The 27,120-nt window shown below is 41.1% G+C and overlaps 1 protein-coding gene across 9 annotated transcripts in view; it reads right to left on the minus strand.

The window, feature by feature from the left end:
* ABLIM1 (actin binding LIM protein 1) overlaps positions 1-27,120 on the minus strand; it is a 191,017-nt gene that overhangs the window by 40,032 nt on the left and 123,865 nt on the right. For all 9 annotated transcript variants that reach the window (XM_026799557.2, XM_074545274.1, XM_074545275.1 and 6 more), the window contains exons 7-9: positions 11,504-11,591; positions 6,922-6,980; positions 4,551-4,613 (exon numbers count right to left, since the gene is read on the minus strand). In XM_026799557.2, coding sequence (XP_026655358.2) covers positions 4,551-4,613; positions 6,922-6,980; positions 11,504-11,591 — 210 coding nt within the window. The remainder of the gene's footprint in view (positions 1-4,550; positions 4,614-6,921; positions 6,981-11,503; positions 11,592-27,120) is intronic.

The raw sequence follows: 27,120 nt of genomic DNA on the forward strand, positions 1-27,120 counted from the left end.
AGAGGCAGTTATGGCTTATTCCCATTTGGCAGGCCCTTTGGATCTTTTATAATTGCCTCAAAAACAAGAAATTCTCAGTCCTCACTCCAGCTCCTTAGTTCCATCTCTTAGTATCACTGCTGAAAACCTTTTTGTTTAAGGAAAATTCACTTGCATTTATCACTTCAGTGAATTTACCAAATAAAGTTAGACACCTTAAGTAGATTCAGCCATATCCTGGTAATAATTTCTTAGGTGCTCTTAACCCTGGAGTACAAGAGGAATTGTCAGATGGACTGGCAAGTTGTAGCACCTGTTCTTCATTTCCTCACTGTGTTTCTGTTCCAAGTTCCTCTTCACCATCCCATTAACAAGGCCATGAGCCAGGAATGACACCCTTTAAACCAGTTTTCTATTTTCTGTGTACATCGATTTTACCTTCTGCCTATTGCAAAGCTCCCCACTGCCTGGTCAGGACACCCTGCTGCCAGCCACGGCCTGAGCACACACTGCTTCTGCCCTGAGGAGCTGAATCCAAGCAGATTTGCAACTCTGAGCTCCTCCAGCAGCTCCCAGTCCTGTTCCTTGCTTATTTCTAAACACACCCTTGAAGACAGTGCATGAAAAAGGACTCGTACATCTACTCTCACCCTTTCTGCCTCACTCTGCCCTATTTCTTATTTTGAGTTACACAGGCTGTTTCCATCACAGATGGCTCTTTCCTACCCTGCTTCTTCCCATATGGTCTGGAATCCTTCACAGCTTTGCACTTTCCCCTAAAGACAATTGCATTGCACTTAAAAACAATTATGCTGCTTGCTTTAACAAACATACACCAAAGATTCCTTGATATAAGCTGTTCCTCTGACATACTTTTAGTTGCTACGGTTGGTTCCTCTCCTATGAGGCCCATAAAAGCTCCTGTTGGAAAATCTGTGACCTGGTGTGGCTTTTATTAGACTGAACGTTACACTTTGATCCCTGACCCTGTGTAACACCATTGTGACTCTGTGTGTTACACAGGTGGCAAGAGACTCTGGAGGTCAAGTTCTCTATTGATGTAACTGCACTGGGGTGTAAATTCCATCCTGGAGGGGAGCTGATCAGAGCAGAGCTAAAACAGGAATAGGGCTGGCCCTGATGTAACCTTTAACAATGGAGATCTGGAGATAACACCAGTGCATCTCTTTCACACGTTATTCAAAGAAAAAGGTGAAGAAAAAGGACACAATCTTTAATATGGATGCAATAATTTAGAGGTATTTACTTCCATCACAAGAGCCGTGTGACACTTGTTCTACACTCCCAGCAACAAAACAAGCTGCCTTACTCCTTCTACAAAGAGATATGAAACATTTTTTATATGATTGTTCTTTTCCTTGAAGGATTCAAATACAGCCTTTTATAAAGCCACCTTTGTGTAGAGAAATTTAAGGGAAATTTCTATGAAGAGCTAATCTTCTTTTTCTTTTCTGGTGGTACATGGCTTCTCCACATTTTCTTAGAGTTCAAGAGTCATCTTTTTTCCTTTCCTCTTCCACACAAATGGATGTAGCAGTACTAAATATACCAATACAGGATGTCTGTACCAAATACAGAAAGTCTATGAAGTATATGAAAAAAAAAATTAAAAAATTAAGTCAAGAAAAATTCATGCATGTCATTAAAGGAGCCAAAAGAAAAAAACAGATCACAAAGCATCTAATGTATTTGCAAAATTTCTCAGTATTTCCCACTTTATCAGAGACTTCTTATTTTTGTTTTTGTTCTTCATTCCATGCATTTACCTTCAACACAAAAGTTCTTTACCAGTTTCATTTGCAGATTGATGGAGAGAATACCAACTGCCATGCTCATCCTCTAAGGTTCATCGTGAATTGAGTGCTCAATTACCAGATCACCCATGCAGATGCCCCAAACTGATTAACTTGATATTTCACTATTAGACTACAAAGCTTAAGATGTTCATCTGCATTTACCCCTGTTTGTTATGTCATCATGCACAGTACATCATCTAAAGAAATAACTTCTTAAAAAAAAAAAGTCCCCACTAGAGCCATTCACATCATCCAGGTGCTGCTACAATGTGGTGGCTCTGGCATTCTCAAGTACAGATGTTCAGCATCATGCTCTGTAAAGACTTACAGGTGCAGGCAACCAGATCAAAACTGATCCCAAGAACATCTGGCCAAATGGATGCACTATGCTTTTACAAAGGCATCGTCACCATTTACAGTACCTGCCTTAATTTTTTGATAGAGTTCATTATGCAAGGCGGTGATAATAGCTGCAGAAGAATGAATATGTTTTCACTTAATAACATTTAACATTATAGCTTAAGAAAATTCTCTAAACCTCAGAAGCTACTTTAAGTGAAGCATATTTTAAATAAATAGAAGATTAAGATGGAATTTCTTGTCCTGAGCAGACTTAGCAACAGTAAGGGATTTGACTTTCTCAGTACAACACTTTTTACACTGACTACCTGCTCTATCAATTGCAAGATTTTACAGTTGATTAGGATTTGGAACCAGGGCTCATAAAATATGGATTTCCTATAGATTTCTGTAATTTTCAATGGCTGTGCAAGACCAACAAAGTCCCTCAATGACAGCATTCTTTGTGCCTCTCTGCTGGTTTAAGTGTACCCTTCTCTGTACAAGACTGTTTCCTTGAAATTCATGCATTCCTTATTTCTCTACACTAAATATACATCAAGACAAAACTAGTCAACAGGTTTAGTTCAAACTCACACAGACACAGATATTAATAGGTTATGACTAATTTTTCTTTCCTTTCTGGACATAAAGGCCAGAAGGGAGAATGAATTTTCAGCAAGTAATCACTGAAGATATGTTGGTACCAAACAAACTTCTACAATACTACTCATGCAAACTCAGCCTTCATCAAGAGTAAGTTAAGTTGGAAGAACAAGAAAATAAAGTGGGAAGTCCAGAACATACTGAATTCAATACAAGCTTTCAGAGAATTCAGTGGATTTCACCCTACCATTTTCTAACTGTAAATTTCATGTAGATTCAAGCCTTTGGCCCACTTTTATAGCAACAACAGGGACAGTACCTTTGTACTTTGTCTACTCTGTAGAAAAAGACTTGAAGACAAAATCTGCCTTGAGTTACACTTTGTAGAATCACCATGTAAATCTAAACAGCATTTAATACTGACCAAATTTACACAAGAGGATATTCATCTGACCCTAAGTTATTTGCACCCTACACAGTCTACAAAGCAAGAAGGAGAACACACTGTATTTTACCATGGGCTGCTCCTATTTTGCCTTGCATGTTTTTCTAATACACTGAATAGAATTTGGGTTTTTAATCCTGAAGCTCCTGGATTTCAATGCTGGAAACTCAGACTTATGTGCACTAAGCCAAATGCAAAAAGTCTACTACGTTGGCCTAAAGGATGAGTGAAATGGTCCCACAGTTTTCTGTTCTCAGATTCCAAAATTTTATTCCATAAAGCCTAGGACTGAAGAGACACTGCTGTCCTTAGGAGCACTGATAACACATCTTTGTACTGCATTTTCTTGATACACAGATCTGTAGCTAACAGAGAGAGAGGTGTTCAATAGTAGTTAGGTAACTAAACCACTGTGCAGGACAAAGGGCAAAGGGCTTGCATTAATCCCCACTGAATCACAGAACTGAATCTACTCTGCCATGAAGGATGTGAGGGGTGCTCAAACCAACACCAAGGAAATCCAGGAGCATGGACTCTGCCTGCTGCCAGCCTGCGCCAGGTCTGCACCAGGGCACTCTGACTCCATCACCAGCTGAAAACCACCTCAGGTGCACCTGCACCAGCACAGCCACACAGCCCACAGCTGACACAACCAACAAATAAACACTGCTCTGAGGGAGAAGAAATGGAATTGGGTGGTGGTTGTAGGTGCAAAACAAACTCAGTAAAATCTGAAAGAAGACAGCTACTCCAGAGTCAGGAGCACAAAAAGGACCTTGCAACTCAGATGTGAACATGCACCAGACTAGAGAGGCAAATGCTCTCAGGCAGCACATAGAATATATCCAAACCTGGGGTTTTGTTAGCATTTTCTCAACTAAAGTATTCATGGGTAGTTGGTCAATATATATATAAAAAAAATAGGAAGCAACCTAACTGATGGCTTTTTTCCCCCTAAAAACCTAAGTCATTGTTCATGGAAAACTATTTCTTTTTAACCATCACTTTAAAGTCAGATATTTTTTACCATTTTAATTTGCTTCGTATGTACACTTAATTTTTTGTTTCAGAAGGAAAACTCTCTGAAATACTGGAAGACCAATACTACAGACCCCAAAAGCTCATTGAATCTAAAATAAAACAGTTAATTGTAAGCATTTCATTAAACAAAATTAAAAAAATGTGAGAATTAACAAGCAACACTGAAACAAGTGATGCAAAATACAGCGTCAGTGCCCATGGTGGCAAGTGATAGCAGGAAAGCTGTGTGGCAGGAGTAGTAGCAAGCGCAGCAAATGACAGTAATGAGGAATCTTCTCAGTAAAGAAGATCATTATCAACACTATGAAAACACAACAGCAAACCTCTGCAGAGCGTGGCCTGCGCAGAACCAGACTCTTTGGATAAAAGAACTCAGATGAGGAATGCTGTCATGGAACACAAAAGGGAAAAATGAGTGAAAAGGAAAGCAGTTTCCCCAGTTCAGTGGTTAAGCTCTTTTTTTAATTAAGTTTTTATCATCTGCTTGTGTTATAGTTTCTGTTACTTACTGACTGCTGCAGAATCATAACAGCCAGACAGTTGTAAATAAACACCAAACTATATATTTTTGTAAGATGCATATGGTTGCTTTGTTTTCTGCTTGTTTTGTCTTTGCAAACTTCCTCAAATATCCATGGGGAAAAGATCTAAAGCAACCATTGCTTTTATGAACTCCCTCTCAGATCTTGACCAGCTCAAATGCTGATTAGTTTATATCACAATTCAGTCACTGAGAGAAAACAGAACTTGCTGAAAACTTCTGAAGTTACTTCAGTGATAAAAGGGTTTTTGTTTTGGTTTGTTCTACAGGGAAAGGAAACCCAGCAAGCAAATAGGCAATGGCACTGGCTTTTTGCAGAACCACCAGAAAATCTAGGCCTGACTCTGAATAAAAAACTAAAATTCAATCAAAGTACATATCCCAATTTAGTGCTGACACGCTCAAATAGCAGATAGTACTCCCAGTTTTGTTTGTTTCTGTACCTACCTGTTTGCTACTGTCTTCATTTAGGTCAACAGGATGAAGCACATGTCAAAGTCATCAAAGTCAACTCCAGCTGATATTAAAATAAGGTTCTGACTTTGCACCAGAGCAGACAATCTATGATGTATCATAGAAGCTAAAAATGGTGCATCTCAGCCAGCTTCAGTATGGTGCATTCATCAATGCCTTTAAAGGACCTATTAAACCTATGAAGGTCTTCTCCAGGAGCATGGTGCTGCAGGACAGCTCTGCTGTCACACTGCTCAGATGCTCCCTCAAGCTGCCTTCTTCAGCTTCACATCCTCTTCCTCACTTAGGCAATGCCTTGCAGGTGAGTGATTCCATTTATTTCCCTCACTTCAATTAAAATTAGCTGCGGGGGGAGAATACTGACAAAAAGGGAAATACTTGAAGAGGACTACAGCCATTTCCATGGGGAATGGAAACAAGCAAACTGATTTATGAGGTCAGCTGGAGAAGGCTAATAAGGGCCACAGTGTAGTCAGGAGTGCTTTGATAAAACTCCTGGGTCCAAGTGAAAGGGAGGCATTGTACTGCAACCAAGTACTACAAGGCAAAAGCATTCTGACACTTAAGCATGGCCAAAATACTGTCTTACATTCAAACCATTAAATGAGGAAGAAAATCCAGTCTGGCATCATTTTCCATTCTCTTACAAAACGTCAGGACAGGGCAATGTGTGAGAGCCGGATGGTACCTGCACTGAGGTTTGGCCATTCTAGACCACATGCCCATCTAGGGCCAGTTATGGTTTTGCCCACACTAACCCTGCTCAACAGCATTTTACCTGCACATTACCTATGAGGATAACAACTTCTCTGTGGGGGATGCTTTACAGACCAGTGTACTGGAATAAATGCTAGAGGATGTGGCTTCCTGTGAATGAGACCCACACAGAATACAACCCACAGGATGTCACAGGTATCTCCATACCAGTAACTCATAGTTTCCATATCTGAAAGATAATTTATTCATATACAGTCTCTAATATTCATATCCTGGAAAATGAGCAAAATTCTAGGGACCAACTGAGACATCAAAAAGAGAAAATTGTCCAGAGGATGAATCAGTGAATAAGGGCTCAGAATTGCCTGGTTCATGCAAAAAGCCAGGCTCTAGCATGTATCAGTGCAGCATTATTGTCACCGAGGATTTGACCCAGAAAGTTTGTCTGTATATGCTGATGTAACTCCAAGGGTAACTGTGGCTCTTTTTGGCATTCAAATCAGGACCACTTTAGGTTGAGGCTCACTTGGATGGCAAAGAAACAAGAGTTCATCTTGTCTAAATGCTGCAAATAACCACGCAGAACAGGGGAGAACTATAGAGCAATTACACAGATGTGCAAAACCACTAAAATATATGATAGCATTTGCCCTGTTCATATCTTCTCCTTAGGAGTCTCTCTCACAACAATTGAGATATGAAATGAAGTGTCTTAGATACTTGGCCACGTCTGTATGTCAGTAAATGACACTATCTTTAAGGCAGTGCACTGAGACAGGTATGTGAAGGTGGTAAGCCTAAAAATCAGAGCAATACCTCTGAAGTGCCTCCACTGTATATTCTGCCAGAGTTGTGACAGCTATGCAAAAAAAACATGGAAAAAGTCACTCTTTTAAAAACAACATTCAATTATTGTGTGTGCAAAAGGCATGGTGTGTCAGTGAGCCATGAGTTCAGCTTACCCGGAGTTTCTCCTCAGACTTAGTGGTTTGCTTACAGTCGGGATGCCAGACAGTGGAACCTGAGGGAGGACAAACACAGCTTTATTCAGGGCAAAGCAGGTGACTTCTGCTCATTGCAAGCCAGTTATTAAAGAGAATCTCTTCATTGCATCAGATGCTGAATCTGTATGAACTGAGAGTTCATTCACATTAAGGTCTAGCTCATGGGAAATACAAGGGAAACAAAAAGTATTCAAATCCTTGGTGTACCTACAGCAGCTTTGTCCTGAGGCTGTCAAAGCACTTTGCACACATTCTTAATTAAAACTCAAGCAGCCCCAATCAGCAACAGTCAGCAAGCACCAGCTGGAGGAGCTGAAAGAGAGAGGATTCCTCTGGCAGGCTGGAGGGTAAGAGCAAAGGAACTGGGCCACAGTTACCTGATCTGTTCTCCCCTTATGTACTGCCCTGCACTTAGAAAGGAATTACTGATTGTAAGTCCATTGATAAATAGGTATCATACTCAGTTACTGCAAAGTACTACTCAGATCACACCTTCCCTTATGCAAAATGCATAAGGAAAAGCAAAATTAAAAAAATTGCCAGTGCAAGAGCCAGGGCTGTGTGTGACCCAGTGGCAGTGTGTGAGAGCCCAGGATGACAGGTGGTGCACAGCTGCACGTGAGAGCCTCTCCCTGGATCCCAGCACACCAAACCTGCCATTGGCACACACAGCACTTCTACCCTGTGCCCTGGTGTGTGGCACTGGGGCTTCCACACAGCATATTCCAGCTATATATCCTACTAAAAAAGTCAAGTCCTCTACCGTTTGTTTCCCAAAATATGAGATTCTTTCTTATGCTGTAAAGTAGGAATATCCTGCTGTCCTCAAGGACTGTGTGATGTCAGGGGCATTTCCATCCCATTTCAGCTGCCCTCTGAAACAGAGTGTAAACTGTGGTCACTGCTGGAAAGCTGCTGAAGGCATTGGCCAAGATAAAACAGAGCAGAGACTAACACTGATTTTTAACACTGACTGCAGCTGCAACCAGATTCATCCTTCATTCCAGTCACCACAAAGCCAACCCAGAGCCCTGACTGTCTTCAGGGGGGAACATCACCTCTTGCCTCTGCCCACAGAGAAACCAAACAGAGCCAAGCCCAGGTCTCCTGCTGGTGACTATTAGCTCAAAAGCAGCCAGAGGAAACCCCACCCTCAGAGGACAGGAGAAGGATGTGTCAGGGGCCCTGGAGACTTTCTTCTAACATGGCTTGGTGCAGAAGTAAAGAGCAGCAGGGATCGTTTCACTGCCCAGCAGTGCACAGCACAGCCATCACCAGGAGAGGAGAGAATGCTGTGACTCTGGAGCAAGGTCTGAGGTGTCTGGCTGTGAGTCTAGGCTGAGGAAGAAGAAACTGTGCCTTTGGCAGAGGGAAGCCATCAGACACCAGGGAGAAGTGCACCGAGAGCCTTCTCTGTAAACAAACAGCAGCCTCAGAGCCAGGACCCTGCAGAGCCTGCAGGATCAGAGGGAGCTGTGCCCTGGCCAGCAGGAGGAGCAGAGTGCAGGTTATAAGGCTGTAAGTTCTTGTTAAAAGAAGTGGTCTGAGTAATACTCCTCTGAATATGACACCTCTTGCTCAAGGATGAACTAAGACTCAGAAGATTTTAGTTCAAGTCTCAAATCCAGCTCTGAGTTTCCTTCCTGTGTGGCCTTGAGAAAAATGATCCCCATTCCTCTGTATCTCACGTTAGATTAATGGCAGGAGTTGATGATCTTAGGAGTCTTCCCAAATTTAACAGTTTCTCTAACAGATTCTTTTCTGTTAAACTTTCCCTACCATCAGTGAGAAAGCTGTCACTGCATTTTGGGCAGTATTTATCACAAACTGGGACACCCTGTGGGAATGCTGAAAGTGAACAAGAAATACAGGAACCTGGATGTCATTTTCATGGTGAAACCTAGCTAAGGGTTGTAGAGTTCCTTTCAAAAAATGATAAAGAGATTTGAAAGATGGGACATTCAAAAACCCAAATCAGACAGAGTAGGATTAAAAAGTTAAATGTGCATGTTTTTTGTGATCTTGAACTCAGAGCCACCTGCATTTTGTAGATACTATTTATCCAAACTGTTTTGAAATGCTTGCAAGGGTGCAAACTCTCAAGCTGCATCACTCCTCTCTTTTACTGCTGGAAACAGCAAATTGTGATTATTTCCATTCTTAACATATGTTTGTTTGCTTACCTGGCAAACACCAACTGGCATGCTCATTTATTCAGCTTTCAACTTTGCACATACCATTATTTCAACACCAGTATCCCTCTAAGTACTGGGCAATCCTAGATCAGCCTTGTGGGGCAGCCCATAAAAGAATGTATTACCAGGAAGTCAATGGGAAAGAGAAGTTCTGGTGCTGCTTCATGTATTGGAGCAGTGCCAAGCCAGAGTGTTTCTGCCAGCATTATTCCAGCCATCCTTAACATAGAAAGCCCCAAGACAGAGAGCTTGTTTGTCCATGTTCTCTTTTTGCAGTTTCCCAACATTTCTAATACAAGTTCATGCCACAATCCTGCCAGGCTTCTCTATTATACAAAGCAATACCAAGACAGTGCTTTCCTATTCTAGGGAGTGGACAATTACAAGTGAGATGGGAGCCACCTATTTTTGTGTATTTTATCAACAACATGATTTTTGTTCTAGCTTTATTGTTGTGGTGTTGTATTTCTGTTTCAGAGAAATGCTTGGAATGCTGTTATTCTGCACCCTGGGGGCAGTGATTTGGATGGAGCCAGGATATGCATTTCAGCTGAGAGCTTTGCACAGGAAAGGCTTTTAGGTCCTCACACTTCCAAGCAGGCTGAATTCAGCAAGGAAAGCTTTGGCAGCACAGTGTGCAGCACACTCAGCAATTACAGCATTCAGCCAGAAAACATCCTGTGAACAATAAAGCAATGCACTTTGAGGTGCTCCTCCCCTGAGCAGCAGGAACATTGATTCATAACCACAGAAAGAGAGGTGCACTGAGAAGAGAACAGCAGATCAAGCTGCTGCCAGGTTTCTCTCCTCTCCCCTTTCCTACCACCTGAACTTGTCCAGGACAAACTCCAGCCTAGTTTAAGTAAAAGTGATACCTTCTGTCTTATTTTGATCTGTAGGATTTGCACCAAAACCTGCCCAATTAACCCAAAGTCCCACTCTGTGCTAGACTGGTGCAAATGGCACTAGCTGGAGGTGGCTGTTATTAATTAATGACAGCACAGGATGATTTGAAGCTCATTTTGAACTCTGCCTGTACTTTACCACACCATCATGTGAGGAAACTAAGATGTGCCAGATGCTGTAAGAGCTGCTTTCAAGTTAGTTTTTCCAATTTGCCATCAGAAAGCAGCAGCTCCCACCCAGCCCTCTTCCAGCCTCTCCTTGCTCCTGCCAACAGAGCAGCTCCACCATTTCACATCCTGCTCTGGGCACAGCTGGAATAAGATGACTGAGGTATGAGGTCAGGGAGAGATGAGAGAGAGGGACTGCAAGGAAGGACAAACTACAAAATAAAACAAGTCAGCTTCAAAGGAATGCCTCAACAATATTATCCTATTTTGGAACTCCTCCAGTAAGAACTTCTCAGGATTTCAAGAAATGGCTGTGACAACACTTTCATATTTCTTTCACTATTCTTCTACTTTTCAAGTACATCAAATTTTCTAACCTAAGTGTAATATAAAGAATCCCAACATGTATCTGCCTTTTTCACTATCATTTCTGGCTTACATAAATGGGTAGTATACATCCTTCTACCAACAGTAATACTACAGCAAGCAATAAAAATAACTTTATAGTGAGTATACCACCCTCTCAGAGAGTAGGTGGGATTCAGAACAAGGATACCTTTCCATCAAAGAAAAGAGAATATTCTTTTTTATGTGAAATGATCACAAAGAAGCCAAGCTTGGCAATAACAGGGAGTGCAAGACTCTTCACAATAAAGGAGAGATGAAAATCAGATGAACAGACAAGAAAGAGGCGGCTATAGAAAGATATATAAATGAGGTACATGGGAATAAAAAGAGATATATGACCAGATAAAAGGGAGGTAGGCAAGGGAAGAAAATATAATTAAAAACTGCAGGAGAGACTCTGTCCATGTGCATGAGAAATGAGGTCTACATGGTTTAAAGCAAATTCACTGCAGCTTCTGCAAGATTTTCCTTTGCCTTTCACAGTTTGGAGTGGAATCCAGAATAGCACAGAAACTGATCAGCAGAAATCAGGGGAAATCCCTTCACTTTGTATGGTATCTCACAGAACCATTCTGGGGATAACTATCCATGAGATGGCAAATTCAGAGGCAGCCTAATAGATTTCATCTTTTAGCAAGCACAGGCTGCCTCAGCAAGGGTGCAGAGTCCCTGCAAAGCCACAGTTATGGCCACCTAATAGAGCAGAAGGGTATCAAGTGAAAAAAGATGAGAACATTACTGAGGACAGGATGACTATAGTTCCCCTTGGACATACTACATGGGGACGGTTTATAAATTCCTGAGGTCTGTGACAGAAAAATCACAATGTCTGATTTTCTTCTTTTGCAATGGAGACATCCTTACCTTGCAGATACATTTCTTCTCCTTCTGTGAACATTTGGTTGCATCTGCTGCATCGTGCACAGCTTGGATGATAGTGCTTGTCACCTGCCTAAACAAAAACAAAAAAGGAACATGAGGGACAAATGCATTGCATTGTTTTCTGAGCATACATAATTTGCTGGCCGACCATTGCCCTTTTTCTTCTAGTTCACCTGTTTTGCTACAACCCTGCCCTCATGATGTGACAATAGCACTGAGGATGTGAGCTGTGCCATGCTGCTTCAGCCCTGAGGTCTGCCCTGTCCTCAGCAGAGGCTGCTTGGGGAAAAGCCTGTAAGAGAAAAGGCAGCACAGAACAGCCCTTCCCCTTCACACCTTCCCATTAGAGCAATCAGTGTCCTCCTGGCTAGGAGCTACATCCTAAGGTACCTGTTCTCCAGGATTTGACAAACATCTTTTTAAATCACCTACCAGTCCAAGGCAATGAATGTCACACTGCAGTTCATTTGGGTGAACATGCTGCCTCCTCATTTTGCCAATTAATGAGTTTTCAACCTGCCATTTCATTCCCCGGCCTTCTTCCCTACACTGCTGCCATGGGTATTAGTAAAAAAACCTCTCCAGAGCCACTTCTGGGACCATTAATTTAATTCCCAGATCCCTGACTTCAGAAGCTGCACCAGCACAGACAGCCTGAGCTGAATTTGAACTCCTGCTGTAAAGGTCCTAAATACCCTAGATCCTGTTACCCAAATCCAAATCCACTGAGTCATTCAGTCTCTTAAATACATTGATACCATTAATAGGTAAAGCTGATCAGATTTCAGGTCTATAAGGACAGGAAAAATCAAGGTATAAATATTAATGCGATTTCTTCTCTTCAGGAGACCAAAGCAATCAATACATTAGCTTCCCCACATCATAAACTATGCACAAAGTGTCCACATCAGGCTTTTAAATAGAAAAATTATTAATGCTAGAAAATGACCCCTCATAGTGACAAGTAAAGAATTCTAAAAGTCTTTGAATTTGTATCTGGCTTTCCAAACAAATTAACCTCAAGTCCTTTTTCACTATTTTTCCCCATCCACTGAGATGCTATATGCACAAAACAATTGTTTACTCTCTAGCTGACTTATAAAATGCCATCAAAACTATCTCCTACCTCACTGTACTTAAGACCATTAGCATTACTAAATTCAACCTTTCATTTTGTCTATTGAGGAGAATAACAACATATTTTTGGTTCACATATGACATTCATTACACAGGCTTTTTATTTAAACACAGACATACACACACACACACACACACAGAGACATACATACATATATATGTATATTAGATGATGAAGTACATGGATTAAAGTACCTGACAGCTACCAGAAAATCAGCTCTACCACCCAGCTCTACAGCCAAAGCTGCACCATTCAATTTTAATAACTCACATCCAGGAACTTCAGCAATACAAGGCCAGAGAAGACGACTCAGTGTGCTGTTAGTTTAGTTATACATTTCACTGTTCAGCTGCAAAAATCCTGTGCTTCTCTTAATCAGATCCTGCATTTACTGTGGATTCCTGCACTTCAGGGACAAAATCCACCAGAGTAATGGGATTTAGGTGTTCTTAGTAAAGCAGATTTAGAGCTATCAGGCAAAACAGGGTCTCTATTAAAAGGGAAAATGAGAAGTCACTACAAAATCTGCTTACTCAAGGAAGAAAAGCTAATGAGGGAGAAAACATAGAAATGATGTTTGACTTGCATCAACAAAGCTAATATTGAACTGAGAGAGAAAACACAGTTAATGCTCATTCTCTCTCATTTTCATTACTGGCTGCCTTCTTCATCTCTCACTCTCCCTAGCAATTATTTAACCTCTCAGGTGTCCAACTAGTTTCATTCAAGACTGGAATTTATAAGATAAAGAAATCCAGAATGCACCACATTATTGTGTGTAGACCTGTGGCCTCTCTGAAGTTTAATTTTCCTGGGGAAATTTCTGATAAGCTACTGTCTAGGGAATAAAGTTCAAACCATGTACACCTGCCTCTTCCCAACAGCCAGAGGGATCAATTTCAAGTTTATCAGGTCTTTCCCTGAGACTGAAACAACTGGATAAATTTTATCCTGGTGTGAGTGATGATGAATGAACACCACGCCCCAGATAACACAGCCCTGCATGTCCAAGTGAGAACACACCCTGCACTGGAGAGGTTTTGGGGCAGTGACATACCAGAGCAGCTGCAGTTGTTGTTAAACACTTCCAAAACAGTTTCATGAGTCTTCTGCCTCTGTAATGTTTCCACAACTCATGAGTGTAGAAACTCTACTACTCTACCTTCCTACAGCAGGTATTGGCTGGAGAACATTCTGAATCTCAACTAATTCAGGACTCATCTTGCTATGCCTGACTTGCTGTGATCATCGGGGAAAATGGATGCTAAAAATCAGTCATTTATAATGTATTTGGACAGACTTTTGCATCTACAAGTCAATGAAATATTCACACTTTGGAGACATCTGCTTTTGCCCTAATAGGGCTACTAAACCCTCATTCAGTGTGTTCAGTGTGCAGCTTTCTGGGATCTCATGCTACTGTGCTGTGCATCAAAAGGTTTGCACCTCAATCCTCCAGGAAACACTGATGAAGTGCACATTTGCCCCAAACATTCTTCAGTCGAGGTGAGAGAGGATTAAAGGCTCTGTCTTCTCACTCAGCTGTCCTGAGTGAGAGGTGGCAGAACAGAGGCACTGGGTTACACACTGTGTGCACCCAGCTGAGACACCTCTACCAGTCTAAAAGGTAAATAAAGGGTTTGGAGGTACCTGAAGCACCAGCTGAACACCACCCTGTGAGCTCCTGTGCAACCCTGTCACCCTGCTGATGCTCCAACACACACGGTGCTCATCTGCCTTCACTTGATAAACTCTGCTTGTTTGGGGACCTCCTGAAGACAAAAATGTACTGTCACTTCTGGCTGTCAGGGAAAGCAGTGCTGGGTATTGCAAGAATTATTCCAACCCAAGAGCTGCAAATACACCTGCAGACAAGCTGACACAACCTGTCCCAAAAATCCAGCTGAAGAAGTCCCTGCACTGAAATTAACCCAGGGGTAACAGCACTTCAAAAGCCAAGAGCTGTATTTTCTGAGTCCAACCCCTCTGCCCCCACTTCCCACAAGCCTAACTTTTATTCTCTGAGTGCTTGTAAAGCTCTAGGCTGATTAAATAAATGTTTTCCTCTTTGGTGAACGTGAGAGCTTAAGATTTCCTATTACTCATGCCTTCAGCTCCGTCCTTCCTTCCAGAACAACAGTGAACGAGCCAGAGAGAACAATAACAAGAATCACGCTAGGAGAGCTCACATGCCAGTGGGTCTGGTAGAGGAAGAACTAATTACCAACAGACATGTTCTGCTGGCCAAAGGACACAATTAAGTGCATATTTGCTGTGTTACATTTGCACAGCTGCACTCGTTCACTCTCAGAGATAACTCAGCAGTCACTGACAGAGAGCTTTTAAACATGTAGAAAGCTTTACTTTTCTCTTTAAATACTACCAAAACTATTATGTAGTTGAAAGAGTATCTGAGAATCTGAGAGTAAAAGCATTTCCCTTTCTTCCTTTTTTTTTTTTTTAGGTTTTTTTTTTTTTTTTAGTTTTTATGAACAGTTATTATAGGCCCATTTGAGAGACAAACCTAACCTATCCAATATCTATTCCTGCCATGGCTCTGAGGAGAATGACTTGATTTCTAAACTCTCCTAAAGACTTTGCAGCAGCACAAAGAATAATTCAGACTCATCTTTTAAACCCCTTAAGGAATGTCATGAATTGTAAAACAGGAACTGTGGCAGTAGCCTACCATTTTCCACTGAAGCTTTATTTTAATTACTTGCAGAGGTCACAGAACCTTCAACCCTGTTTGATGTTCAGTGTAACATCAAATTCCATTGTTTCCTTCTCTGCAGGCTTCTGTGATCTCACGAGTGGCTGGAATAGCATAAACAGTATGAAGACCAAAATTTGCTTCTAATAACATCCTGACCCAAACTGTCCACTCATTTTTCCCAGGCTCTTATCTGTTGAGCAAGTCACTACAAATATCTGTGCTCAGAAAAAAAAAAAAAAAAAATAAATGCAGTTTCTTTGCTTCTAAAGGATTTCAGAATCTGCCATAAGTTTCTTTATTACTCCCAATGGAAGGAAAGTAATATTTTTTTTAAATTAGTCCTTGTCTAATTTGCATCTTTATAATTTGAAACCTTCTAAAGCTGTTGTTTACACTCCTGTCACAACATCTCAATAGAAGCAGCTCTGAGCAGAGCCTCTGCCTCTGTTCAACCTGCAGCAGGATGGAGCAGCAGGAAGCAGAGCTCACACTGGCAGTTCCCAAGCTGGGGGAGCTGCAACAGACACGACTGGGGAAAAGTGGGAAATGGAGCGTGAGGCTGTGACTGTAAATCTGAATGACAACAGGCATGGGAGGGACAGGGGAGACCCTCTGAGCCCACCAATGACTGCTGGGCTGCCCTGGGGGAAACAAAACCCCAGCTGCCCTGCTGGTATGAGCACTTGCACTGTTAATTCATGCCCAGTGTCTGATTTTATACAAAAAATACTTCCCAGCATTCCAACAGTGACTGACAATGTTGTACTGGTATATCCCTTAATGGATGGACTGTAATAAACTTTGTAACTTATTAATGTTAATAATTCCATCCACACACAATGGTGTCATACCCATCAGCTGCTGCTGACAGCAGTGCAATTATTCACTGCATGGAATACAGCTTTCCTTGTAGCAGAGATGTGAGTAATCACTCAGGTTAAATCCCCAGCTGTGAAACTGCTCTACTGGCATGAAGAAACAGCTCTTGTGGCAGCTCAACACCAACTGCACTTGGTTTAGAAAGATCCTAGAAGTTGCTTGTGATTGCACTGTCAGCTCTTCTTGAGTTCTCACTTTTCTGCAACACCCAAAGTTGAGCAAACTGCACACACAGGTGAGATGTTCAGCTGTCAATTATGGCCTTTATGGAGCTCCTCATTCCGTCTTTACAAGGCAAATACACCTATTGCTACACACAGGGCCAAAGCTGAGAATTCTTGTTACTTGCACAGTTAACAGCAGGTCAGTAGAGAGAAGGGAATTCAACTAAACTAAGAAATGCATCCACAGGAACCCAAAGCAGCTGGCTAAAATCTTGTGGGCAGTACAAAGGAGCAAAGCAACTGCAAATACAACTTTACTGCCTACTGCCAGGAGTGCAGCATCATCTCTGTTAGGATCTTATTACAGATTTATGCACCAGAAACCTAACCCCACTAACTGAATATGTAGTCAAATCAGAAGCAATCCAGAAGAAATACATGCACTGTATTTTGTATTTTGTTACATATTTTAGTTGCATATGAAGGCAAAATCCAGCACTTAGCATTTAATTTTCTTTAAACTCCATTTATTGCAAGATTATTTTTTAAATTCTGAACTCCTCAGCAGCAAGTATCTGACACAAATTCCTTCTCTATTTCTCAACAATGCTGGAACAGCTCCAGTTTATAAGTACAGGTGTGGGCTTTCTATAGCTTCTGTAATCTTTAGGCTCCACAAAGCATTAGATAAGGAAAAATTCCTTTCTCTTGTATGCATTTTGTCTAGCATGATTTTTTACATGAAAAGATACTTCAGAAACTGAAGGACCTGCTTCCAGCCACATTCATATTGGATTTGTAATTAGAATTAACCAGCAGAGTTACTTTACAGTAACTCTACAACAGTGGAGTTTAACCAGTTTGTAATTAGAATTAACCAGCAAAGCTACTTTACAGTAACTCCAGCATAGTGCCAAGGCCTTTCCACACAGCCTAGTGCTGGAATAGCTGTAATTTAGACTCCAGCAGGCAGCAAAACCCCTGTGCTGACTGCAGGAGTGCAGTACAGGAGTGCTGAGCTGTACTGAGTGCCCCATGTCTGCAGCAGGGGGTGAAACCATTCCAGCCCCATCTCCAGCCTGCTGGGAGCAGAGCAGAGCCCTTGGCTTGGTTCAGTGCTGAGTGCCAGCCCTGTGGCACAAGTGCAGGGACAGCAGGGAGCCCTGGGAATGGGTTTTGGACTGGATACACACAATATCCAATCTTCCACAACACCGGGAATCTCCCGCTCCCCAAATCCTCCTCGAGTTCTCTCTCAGAGGATGACAGAGCCACTGAGTTAGCAGGAATTTGGAATTGAGCAGGGAGACACCAGCCTGTTTCTCCTTTTAACTCTGCACATGAAATGATTGCTGGTCCCTCCACCCCCTCCTCAAATACCAGAGCCTGATGATGTGCATTGGCAGGTCACATCCACTGCAGCTGCATTTGCAGTGCTGCAACAACAGCTCCCAAATGAAAGTAACTCGAACAGGAAAGAACTTCCTCAGTCAGTAGAAATACAGCTGACTCCAACCTGATGAAATTCAGCTAGAAAGTCAGTAACAAACCTCCTCTGTATCTTAAAAAAACTCAACATTTATTATTTATCATTGTTTCATAAATCAGAAAGTTTTGCACCTGACAGCAGGTAACAAATACTGGACCTCATCCTAACATAAAATCTTTTTAGCATTTTCAAAAATTGGCATATATCTCCAAAGCTGATTTGATTGCTTGTATGGACAAACAAATAGAGAGTACTGTTAGATATGTATAGATAATTATACATGCATGTGGCATTTGGAAGGAACATACATATTCCTAGATCTTAAAGTAACCATAAAAGGAACACCAAACAATTTTTAAGACGTTCTGCTGCAGGCCCCAATCATAAGAACTGAGATAATACCAACTAAAGAGAAAAAAAAAGGGCAATGACTAAGTAATTAAATTAGAAATAAATATAACTAACTGGAAAGATAAATTTACCAAAGAAATAACTAGGAACACTATATTTAAAGACAAGAAAAATTTTTACTACAGTATGCTGTGGAAAAAAAAAAAAAAAAAACAGATCAGGCAAAATTACCTTGTGAGCTGCAGATAAAAAATTATGAAAAATGACAAAGAAAAGGCAGGAGTATTCAGGATGTGTATCTTTAGGGTCTGTATTTGACAATGCCAATTTCCTGTTTGATACTGATTATTGAGCAAGATGTTTTTAACAGTGTTTTTAACGAATGAAGATTTAAAAATTATTTAAGACCTGAATAATTTGAACTCAAAAGAGGCTTAAGGAAAACGTAGCAAGGCATTGCTGAGACAGATGGCTCTGATAGCAGGGGAGGCTCTGCTGAGCCAGATACCTCAGAGATCACTTCCTTCAACCCACAGCATGAGGTACCATTGGCCAAGGCAAGAACACAAAACCTGCCCTGGTAAAGCTGCTGGTGACTCACAGGCAGTGCTTGTTTAAGCCATCTAAACCAACCAAGTGTGTTCTAACAGACTGATGGAAAATACCTGCAAATCAAGGAGGCAAGGCCTTGTGAGACTGAGCCATGGTCTGGGCAACAGCAAAGGACAGAGAAGTTGGGGAACATCATTAAAATCTCCCAGGAAAGGCTGTCACAGAGTACCTGACAGGACCTGCTCTTCTGATCATTTAATGTATACAAAGAATATAAAGGAAAAGCAGAAAAATCGTATAGCACTGGTGGGTGTGTCCATGTGGATTTGCAGAAGGGAATTCAGTGCAGAACCATCAGCACAAGGTGAGCCTTCAGCTGTGGTCCTGAAGCACACAGAGTCAAATCATTACTCAGACAAAGGCTTCAGAGGGGACCAGATCACAATGACAGGTGATGAAAAGCAGAGAAAGGATGGAATAGCAGGAGAGAGCAGGAGCTTTTCAATCCCACTGAAAACTCTGTGGCATCAAAAAGCTGGAATTAGACAAATTTAACCTCAAAACAAGGTGAAGTTTCTAAAAAGCAAAGGTAATTTAAGCAGCATGAGGGAAAATTTTTGGCCTTGCAATTGTTCTGCAGTTTTCATGACTGGGTAATTTCCCAAAGGATAAGCTTTTATTTGGTTTCTAGGGAAAAGCTCTGATTTTGAAAATAGAAGGTCAAGCAAGATGACTTTAGCAGTGCTTCTGACCTTAAAATCCATTCCAGTGGGCATTTCATAGAGAAGATTTTACAAATGCATCAGGCAGCTCCTAGGGAGCACAGGTCACACTGGAAAAATTTCCAAGAGAATTAAATCAGTTCACTGAGACCTGTCTTGGCTAAACAGCAAAATCCCTTGGAGCCAGAAGGCGGCTTTGGCTGATCCGACTGTGGCTCACTGAGACAGCTCCAGTGCAAGGCCAGGGGAAGTTCTGGGGTTCTGCAGCAGCCCCAAAATTGCTGCTGACCCTGAGAGCTCAGCACTGTGGCAGGGCTCTGTGCCCTGGGGAAGGCTGGAGAACAGCTCCAGGAAACACTCAAGTTAAACTGTTCAATGGACAAGTGCAAACCACCTCTGACTGGTGAACACTTGTGTTCACCACACAAGTGACAGCTTGGGAGTTTAAACTCACCCAGGACCAAAATTAATTATTCCAGCAAGGCCAAGAGGAAAATTCTCAGAAAACCAGCCTGGGACAGCCCTAGACCCAAGTACCTGTAGCCAATTTTCTTGTTCATCTCCTACAGAACTGCCTTTCCAGCTGTCTGTCAGGAGGCTGATTCAGGAACCATGCAAGCTTTGGCATGTGATCCAGCAAAGCCTGGGCTCCACTCTCATATCTGCATTCACTTCACAGGGAGTGTCCCAAAAACAACAGAGAAATAAGAGTTGCAAGGGCCAAAGGAGGGGAGTAATGCATGAGGTCAGACTCAGTACATCCACAGAAAACAACCAGAGAATATGAAACAAAATTAGCCTGTAAGAAACAAAGCAACATGCAATTTATGGCAGTTTATACCATGGAGACGGATGGATTGTTCTGACAGGGAAACATCTTGTGTGGGAATTAAGCAGGGAATATTTTTTTCTGTTAGTGACTAGAGCCTGCTCTTGTAGGAAACTGATCCTATTGCAACCAGTCTGATCTGATAATACTTTAAAAAGCCTGAAGAATGGGGTTTTATCCTTGATTAACTGCAATGCTAACTACTATCTTTGGATATCTCTTACAGCAAGAGGTCACAACAAACAGATGACAACCTAGGGAAAGGACAAATTTACTTCTAATATTTTTGTTCCCAGTCACTCAACAATCATTCATATTAGTTATGAGCCTGTATTTGACTACATCCAGACATTTCTCAGGAATTGTTGTTTTGTAATTCTGGCCAAAGTGTTAATGTTACACTAAATTTAAAATGGAAATAAGAAAGGACATCAGGGCAATCAGTGGACAGTTAGTGCAGAGAAATAGTTGACTCTTTTTCAAAAAGAGTAACTTTGACTGAATGTCAGACCACCAACATGTACTGTGCTAGAAGCAGAGCCTTTTCTTTTTGGCAGAAGTCCTTTTTTTTCTATTTGTCAGTCTTCTAATTGCTGATATACATGATTTCCAATTACAGATGCAAAACTATACAAGTACATTTTTGAATCCTTGCTGGCAGGAATATCCAGACTATGCATGTTGGAGCCAAGACACAGTAGGGATTTTATTTCCTATCTTGTTTACTTCAGCTTCATATAAAAATCAAGATTTCTATTTACCACAGAAAAACTATTCCCACATATTACTGTAGTGATAAGCAGGAAAGAGCTGATGGACATAAAGCAGAAAGGGATATCTAACAACATTTGCTGCCATTTGATCTTCCACTGACTACAGCATCCCCATGATTTTGCCTCAACAGCAGCAGTTCAAGCATGATGGTGAGATAAATCTGCTTAAAGTTTTTTACTGCCTCAGTTTTTACTCTCATCACTCCTTGGAAAAAAGTTTCCAGCCAAAATGCAACTGCTTTACTGCAACAGCAAATCCATCTTTATGCATAACAAATCTCTCTCTCCAAATCCTACATGTAAAAGTCAATTTCTTAATATTTTAACTTATACTCAAAGGATTTACAAGAGTTATTTCCTTGACCTCTGCAAACCACAAAAAAATCCCAGACTAGTTTCATAGACAGTTTAAATGCCAGAGTATCTGCAATGCTGGTGATGAAAAGATGCATCTCTTACTGCGTGCTATTCTCCCTCTTAAAAAGAGAAAGGCTTTTTATAAATATCACACATTAAATATATAAAAATCCCAGATATCTACCCAAAGAGCTTTTAAACCTGTATGATCTTCTAATGAAGCATAAGCAGCTAATAAAAATCTACCCATCTTGTACTTCAGGTGGTCATTTCAAACATTTTATCACCCCTAAAATATTCCCATTTCTTCATCTGTAAAACCACCTGCTCAATAAAAGACAGGTGTTGATGCTATGGACTTCAAAGTCCCTAGAAATTCCAAACATATCTTTTGGGTTAGTATTTTTTTTCCTTTAACTTTCTTTTTCCCCCTCAGGAGAACACCCTGACAAAGCAGACAAAGGAGAGAGGTGGCTGAGTCCTCATGGAGTGAATGCTGAGCACAATACCACGATGGAGCCTCCTACAAACAGGTGACAGCCACAGACTTGCCCCAACAGGCTCTTCTCCACTTCTCAGGTTTCAAACATGTTATTGCTGCATTCTTCCCAACAATTATTTTTTATGGGAGATAGGTGTAAGTTCTACCCCAGTCTTCTAGAAGTCAGTTGCAAACTTTTCACTGATACAAAGGCTTAAAGCAGGAATTAAAAACAAAACATCAGAATCCTGCAAAAAATATATCACCACTTAATCCATTTTTCATTGTGATCTCAGTCCAGGAGAAACAAAAAGTAACTGAAGGAATTTCACATTGCTGCAGAGTGCACAGCCACATTCCCCTGGCACCACATCCCAGCTGCCAGTGGGGCTGTGACACTGCAGGAACTTCTGCTTCAATCTGAACACTTTGGGGCAGGGATCATGATTTGTTTTATATCTCTTGTGGGTGATTCTGGCAGGTAGAACCAGCACAATTTAAAGGTTTAAAAGATGGACAGAAGCAATGGGGGCCACAAAACAAAAATATTATGTTTTCCCTAAAGGGGTGTGCTCTCAGAGAACAAGATGTGTTCTGCAGTACAGACATGCAATTGAATTCTTAATACAGTTAGCTAACAGAAATTATACTCATCCATGTAAGCTGCTCTTCTGCTAAAAGCTGCTATTTGTTCTGTGAACCTCCAAGACATGAAAAAGCTACTTATTTTGTCTGTTCCATGTTACTGGAATACCAGCAGTGGCTATTTGTCACAAAGGCTGCTGGTGGTGGCAAGAAACTTTATGCTCATATAAATGCCTCTACTGAAATGTAATTTTAAAGAATTGTGATCAGTCTGCTAAAGTTTTTTTAGTAATATTTAGTACAAGAAACACACTAGAGAATATTTAACTAAATCAGCAAGATAGATGCTAAAGATGCTTTGTCAGGATATACAGATCCTAATCAGCAACAGTGTACTCACAAAAGCAATTTATAAAGATAAGCCATAATTTTATAAGCACCTGAGAGATTTCACAAATCCCTTTGTGGCAATAAGGAAGCTTTAATTGGTTATTTTTTCAAATTACTTGTTACAACCTGCTCTTATTATTCACCATCTTTACATCCTCTTAACATTCCTCCCCTTCCTATTGATGTTCAAATTGACTGAAGGATGGTTTCCAAACCACTGCTGGGAAGTTAATGCCTTGTGATTATGCTGCCATGGCAACTGAACTTCTGTTAGGGCTCTGTCAACTTCAGATACTTATAAATCAAGTCCTTCCCAACTACAGATACCCCTCCTGCCAAATTCAATCTTTTGATGGGGGGGGAACCACTAAAATCCTGTTAGAAAGATTTTTACATCAAGTAATTGATATAATTTTTCTGCAGGTATATTTGTTCTAGATTTTTTATCTTGTGCATGGTGTGGTGTTCTCCGTAATTACAGCAGGGTATTTTTCATCAGGGAAGGGTAGTCTAAATCATGTTAAATCTATGTTGCTACACAGCTACATAGGCAACCTGTTTGAATCATTTATCCATATTTTGAGTTACTATTAAATTTTTCATTTCCCTGCTTTTATCCAAACAAACCACACATTAAGAAAAAAAATCAGCATTCCACATTAACTGATAAAACACATTTCTCAGCAAAAACTAGAAACAGGGAAACTAGAAACAAACACTAATCTTATTTCTGTGCAAAAAAGTCTCCAAAGCGATTGAAAGAGCCAAGAAACACTATCAAGAACTGTTTAAGGTAGAGAATGGCATTGTTCCATACACAGCTATCAGTTGCAGTCAGAAACAGCCCAAGCTCTGTGCCATTCTCCTCTCTTCCTGGCAGTTTAAAAACAAGTGTAGCTGCACTCTCTTTATCCCAACCACACAATTACACACAGCCTTTAAAACAAAACTGCTTCTGGTGCACAGAACTAAAGCACAAGTTCCCATTCTGACCCCTCTGGCAAGCCCTGCAGCTCCATCCCAAAGCTGCTCCCCTGTCCTCCCAGCACAGCCATGGCCCTTCCCAGCTCAGCTCAGCTCTGCTCCCACAGCCAGGGCTTTGTTTACCTGCTCTGAGGGCTTTTTCACTCCAGCTCCATTTCCTCCTCACTCCTCTGGGGCTCAGGCAGGAGCAGAGCTGTGCCTGGTTCTGCTGAGCCTGGAGCTGCACCCAGCCCGGAGCTGCACTCCTCCTCCTCCTCCTCTTCCTCCTCCTCCTCCTCCTGCTGCTGCTGCACACACCCACCAAAGCCAGCACATCACCCTCCCTGCACATCAAACCCACCGGGCTGCTGCTCGGCCATCCCACTCTGGGAAAGGAAAAGGGAAAGGAAAAAAAGGAAAAAAAAGGAAAAGGAAAAGGAAAAGGAAAAGGAAAAGGAAAAGGAAAAGGAAAAGGAAAAGGAAAAGGAAAAGGAAAAGGAAAAGGAAAAGGAAAAGGACACCCTGCCAGGCAGGGGCAGGACCTCTCCTCACCACTCCTGTGTGTCGCTGTTTGATGGCCACACAATTCACAACATTTTTCCCTTGGGGAGAGGCATCTGCTGACTATGAACTCAGCACTCTCCTCCTCTGGAAGTTATTAAATATTACTTCCAAGCTCCTGAAGAATTTATACAGAATTTATGCAGCCTCCTGGGTGTTGTTCTAGTTCTGTTACAAACCCAAACTTTCACTGAGATTGTATTCCAGCTCAATTTAGACTGATGCAGCCCAAGTGCTGGGGCCACTCCCCACTGGTACCTGTATCCCTTGATCCTGTTTGCACATTTTGGAGTGAGATCATGCTGCAGGCACACTCTAGGAGCACTGGATGAGTTTTCAATGGCCTCTCTGCTCTGACCCTATCTGATCTCTCCCAGGTATTTTCCACAATCAGAAAGATCCTGTGCTCTGCTGTGCACACCTGACTAAGAGGGCAAATGACCACAGCATGTGCTTCTGCTCTTCTCAGCATTTACCTGGGATGTTCAACCAACATGGTCACATTTTCCCCTTTATTCTAAAGGCAGTAAAATGAAACACAAATCAAATCACAGAACTAACAAATCGTACACTGAACTCTACTGCTGCCTCTCATATGCTGTGTGGCCTTTTCCCCTGGATTATTTTGGTGTGTGTGGATTACAGCAGTGACTGAGAGATACTGGTTGAGAGCAAAGTCTCTCCCAAGCCTGTAAGACACCTAAAGCAGAAGATACCTAATGCTATCAAAGCAGAATGGTAGTGCATTCTTCAGGGATATTATTTTTCCACAGCTTTAACACACCACCAAACCTGTATGGATCCATCCTATCATCAGTCTCTGTTTGGTTCATCAATTGCTTCATTTATAAAAGTGTTTGAACTTTTACTTCACATCAACCTGTATTACCAGTACAAGTTGCATCATTAAAATCCAGTACATTAAATATTATATGATACTTGTTTACCTTCTATTTGTTATTTTTCTGTAACTCCACAAATTGTTGTTATGCATTATTGTTATGAAAACAGCCTTGCTAAATACTTTATTTGGCAGAAGAACATATGCTACTTTTTCATTTAATGTTTCTGAACAGAACTGAAATAAATCTCAGTTTAAGAGATTCTCTGCATGGCTCCTCAATCTAGAAAGCGTTTTAAGAACACAGGACCAGATACATGACTGTACTGAAGTACCTGACAAACTTTGTCCATGGATCTCTGCAGAGAAGGGTGATGTTTTCACATGAGCTATGAGCCTAAATCTCCTTAGAATAGATTACTTAAACATGCATTTTGCTGAGTGTCTCTGAAAGTCACTCAGCTGAAGCATCTGAATGCTAAAACTCACATGAGCAGAGCTGCTGACATGGGTGAGTGTTTGCAGGAGGCAACACTTCACCAATATAGACAGGCATTGTTCACATTATTCATTTACAGTTTGTATGGGAACAGCAAGGTTGTTCTGTGACTGTATTTATTTGTTTATTTATTTAGTATTTAGTAGACTCATTAATGCCTAAAGAATCAGCAGAAACTTCTATGAATCCCTCACAGCACAGGTATCTAAATCTAGCTCTGAAAACAACAACTCAAGAAATTTACAGGCCTTTTTGGGTCACATTCTTTGCCTCTTAAATACAGATAAAATTTTCTTAGACAAATGTAGTAGCTTTCCCAGTTTGTTTGTTTTCCCCCTCGCATAATTATTGTCATTTCCTCCTAACTTCAGAAGTCAATGTGTGTCAGAATTGACATCTTTCAGAATTCTGGCACAGATGAGACATCTTAAAATTCTGGCAATTTAAGTAACAGTATTTACAAGCACTAAACTTCATTCAAGTACCACATCTTAAATTACTACTCCTCTTTAAAATCAGGGGCACCTCAGCATAAATTACAGTATCACAAACATATTTAGAACTTGACCTGACCTTGCAGTCTGAAATCAAGGGAACCTTCTGGTGGCCTGGACTCTTTTCAGGTCCATCTGTGAAAATGGCACTGTGCCACTGCTTACAAGGTGGGGTGCAAGATTCAACAGTGCACAGGAAGCAAACCCAGGGCAGGCAGCAGCCCCTGGAGCAGGAACTAGAGCTATGCACAGCCAGGAGAAATCACACCATTGCCTCTTTTTCTTTTCTTTTTTTTTTTTTTTGCCAATTAATATTAAGCAAAAAGCATTATAAAAATAAATGTGTGGAGGAGCAAGATGATTAAAGCACTTGACAGCAGATATATGCATCTCTAGATCATGAGATCAAATCCTGGTCATATCAGCTACAGCTGGAAAAGGTGAAAATTTTAAAAATCCTGATCTTATTCTCAGCCTTTTCATACAATTTCATCCAAAATATGCACCTTTTTCTGCCCTGATGTCCTCTTTTGCAGAGCTAAGAGAATATGGCTTAGAAGTGTTGTAAGACGTTTTAGACAAGCAAAGATGGAGTATATGGATGATCCATCATTCTCTGAAGTCAGCTGGAAGCTTCTCAATGATTTCACATATTTTGAATTAAGCCCTGGAGTAGCAGTTATACTGTGTATGAAAAACATATTAGCCAAAAATCATTTAGGTCGACATCTTTCAAATGGTAAAGTTTACTGAGATTTGTGGAGTTGCACAGAAATTTGCAGGTTTAGGATTAGACAGGCATCTTTCAAGAGGCA

The sequence above is a fragment of the Zonotrichia albicollis genome, chromosome 7 (genome assembly GCF_047830755.1).
Source record: "Zonotrichia albicollis isolate bZonAlb1 chromosome 7, bZonAlb1.hap1, whole genome shotgun sequence".
Taxonomy (NCBI): domain Eukaryota; kingdom Metazoa; phylum Chordata; class Aves; order Passeriformes; family Passerellidae; genus Zonotrichia; species Zonotrichia albicollis.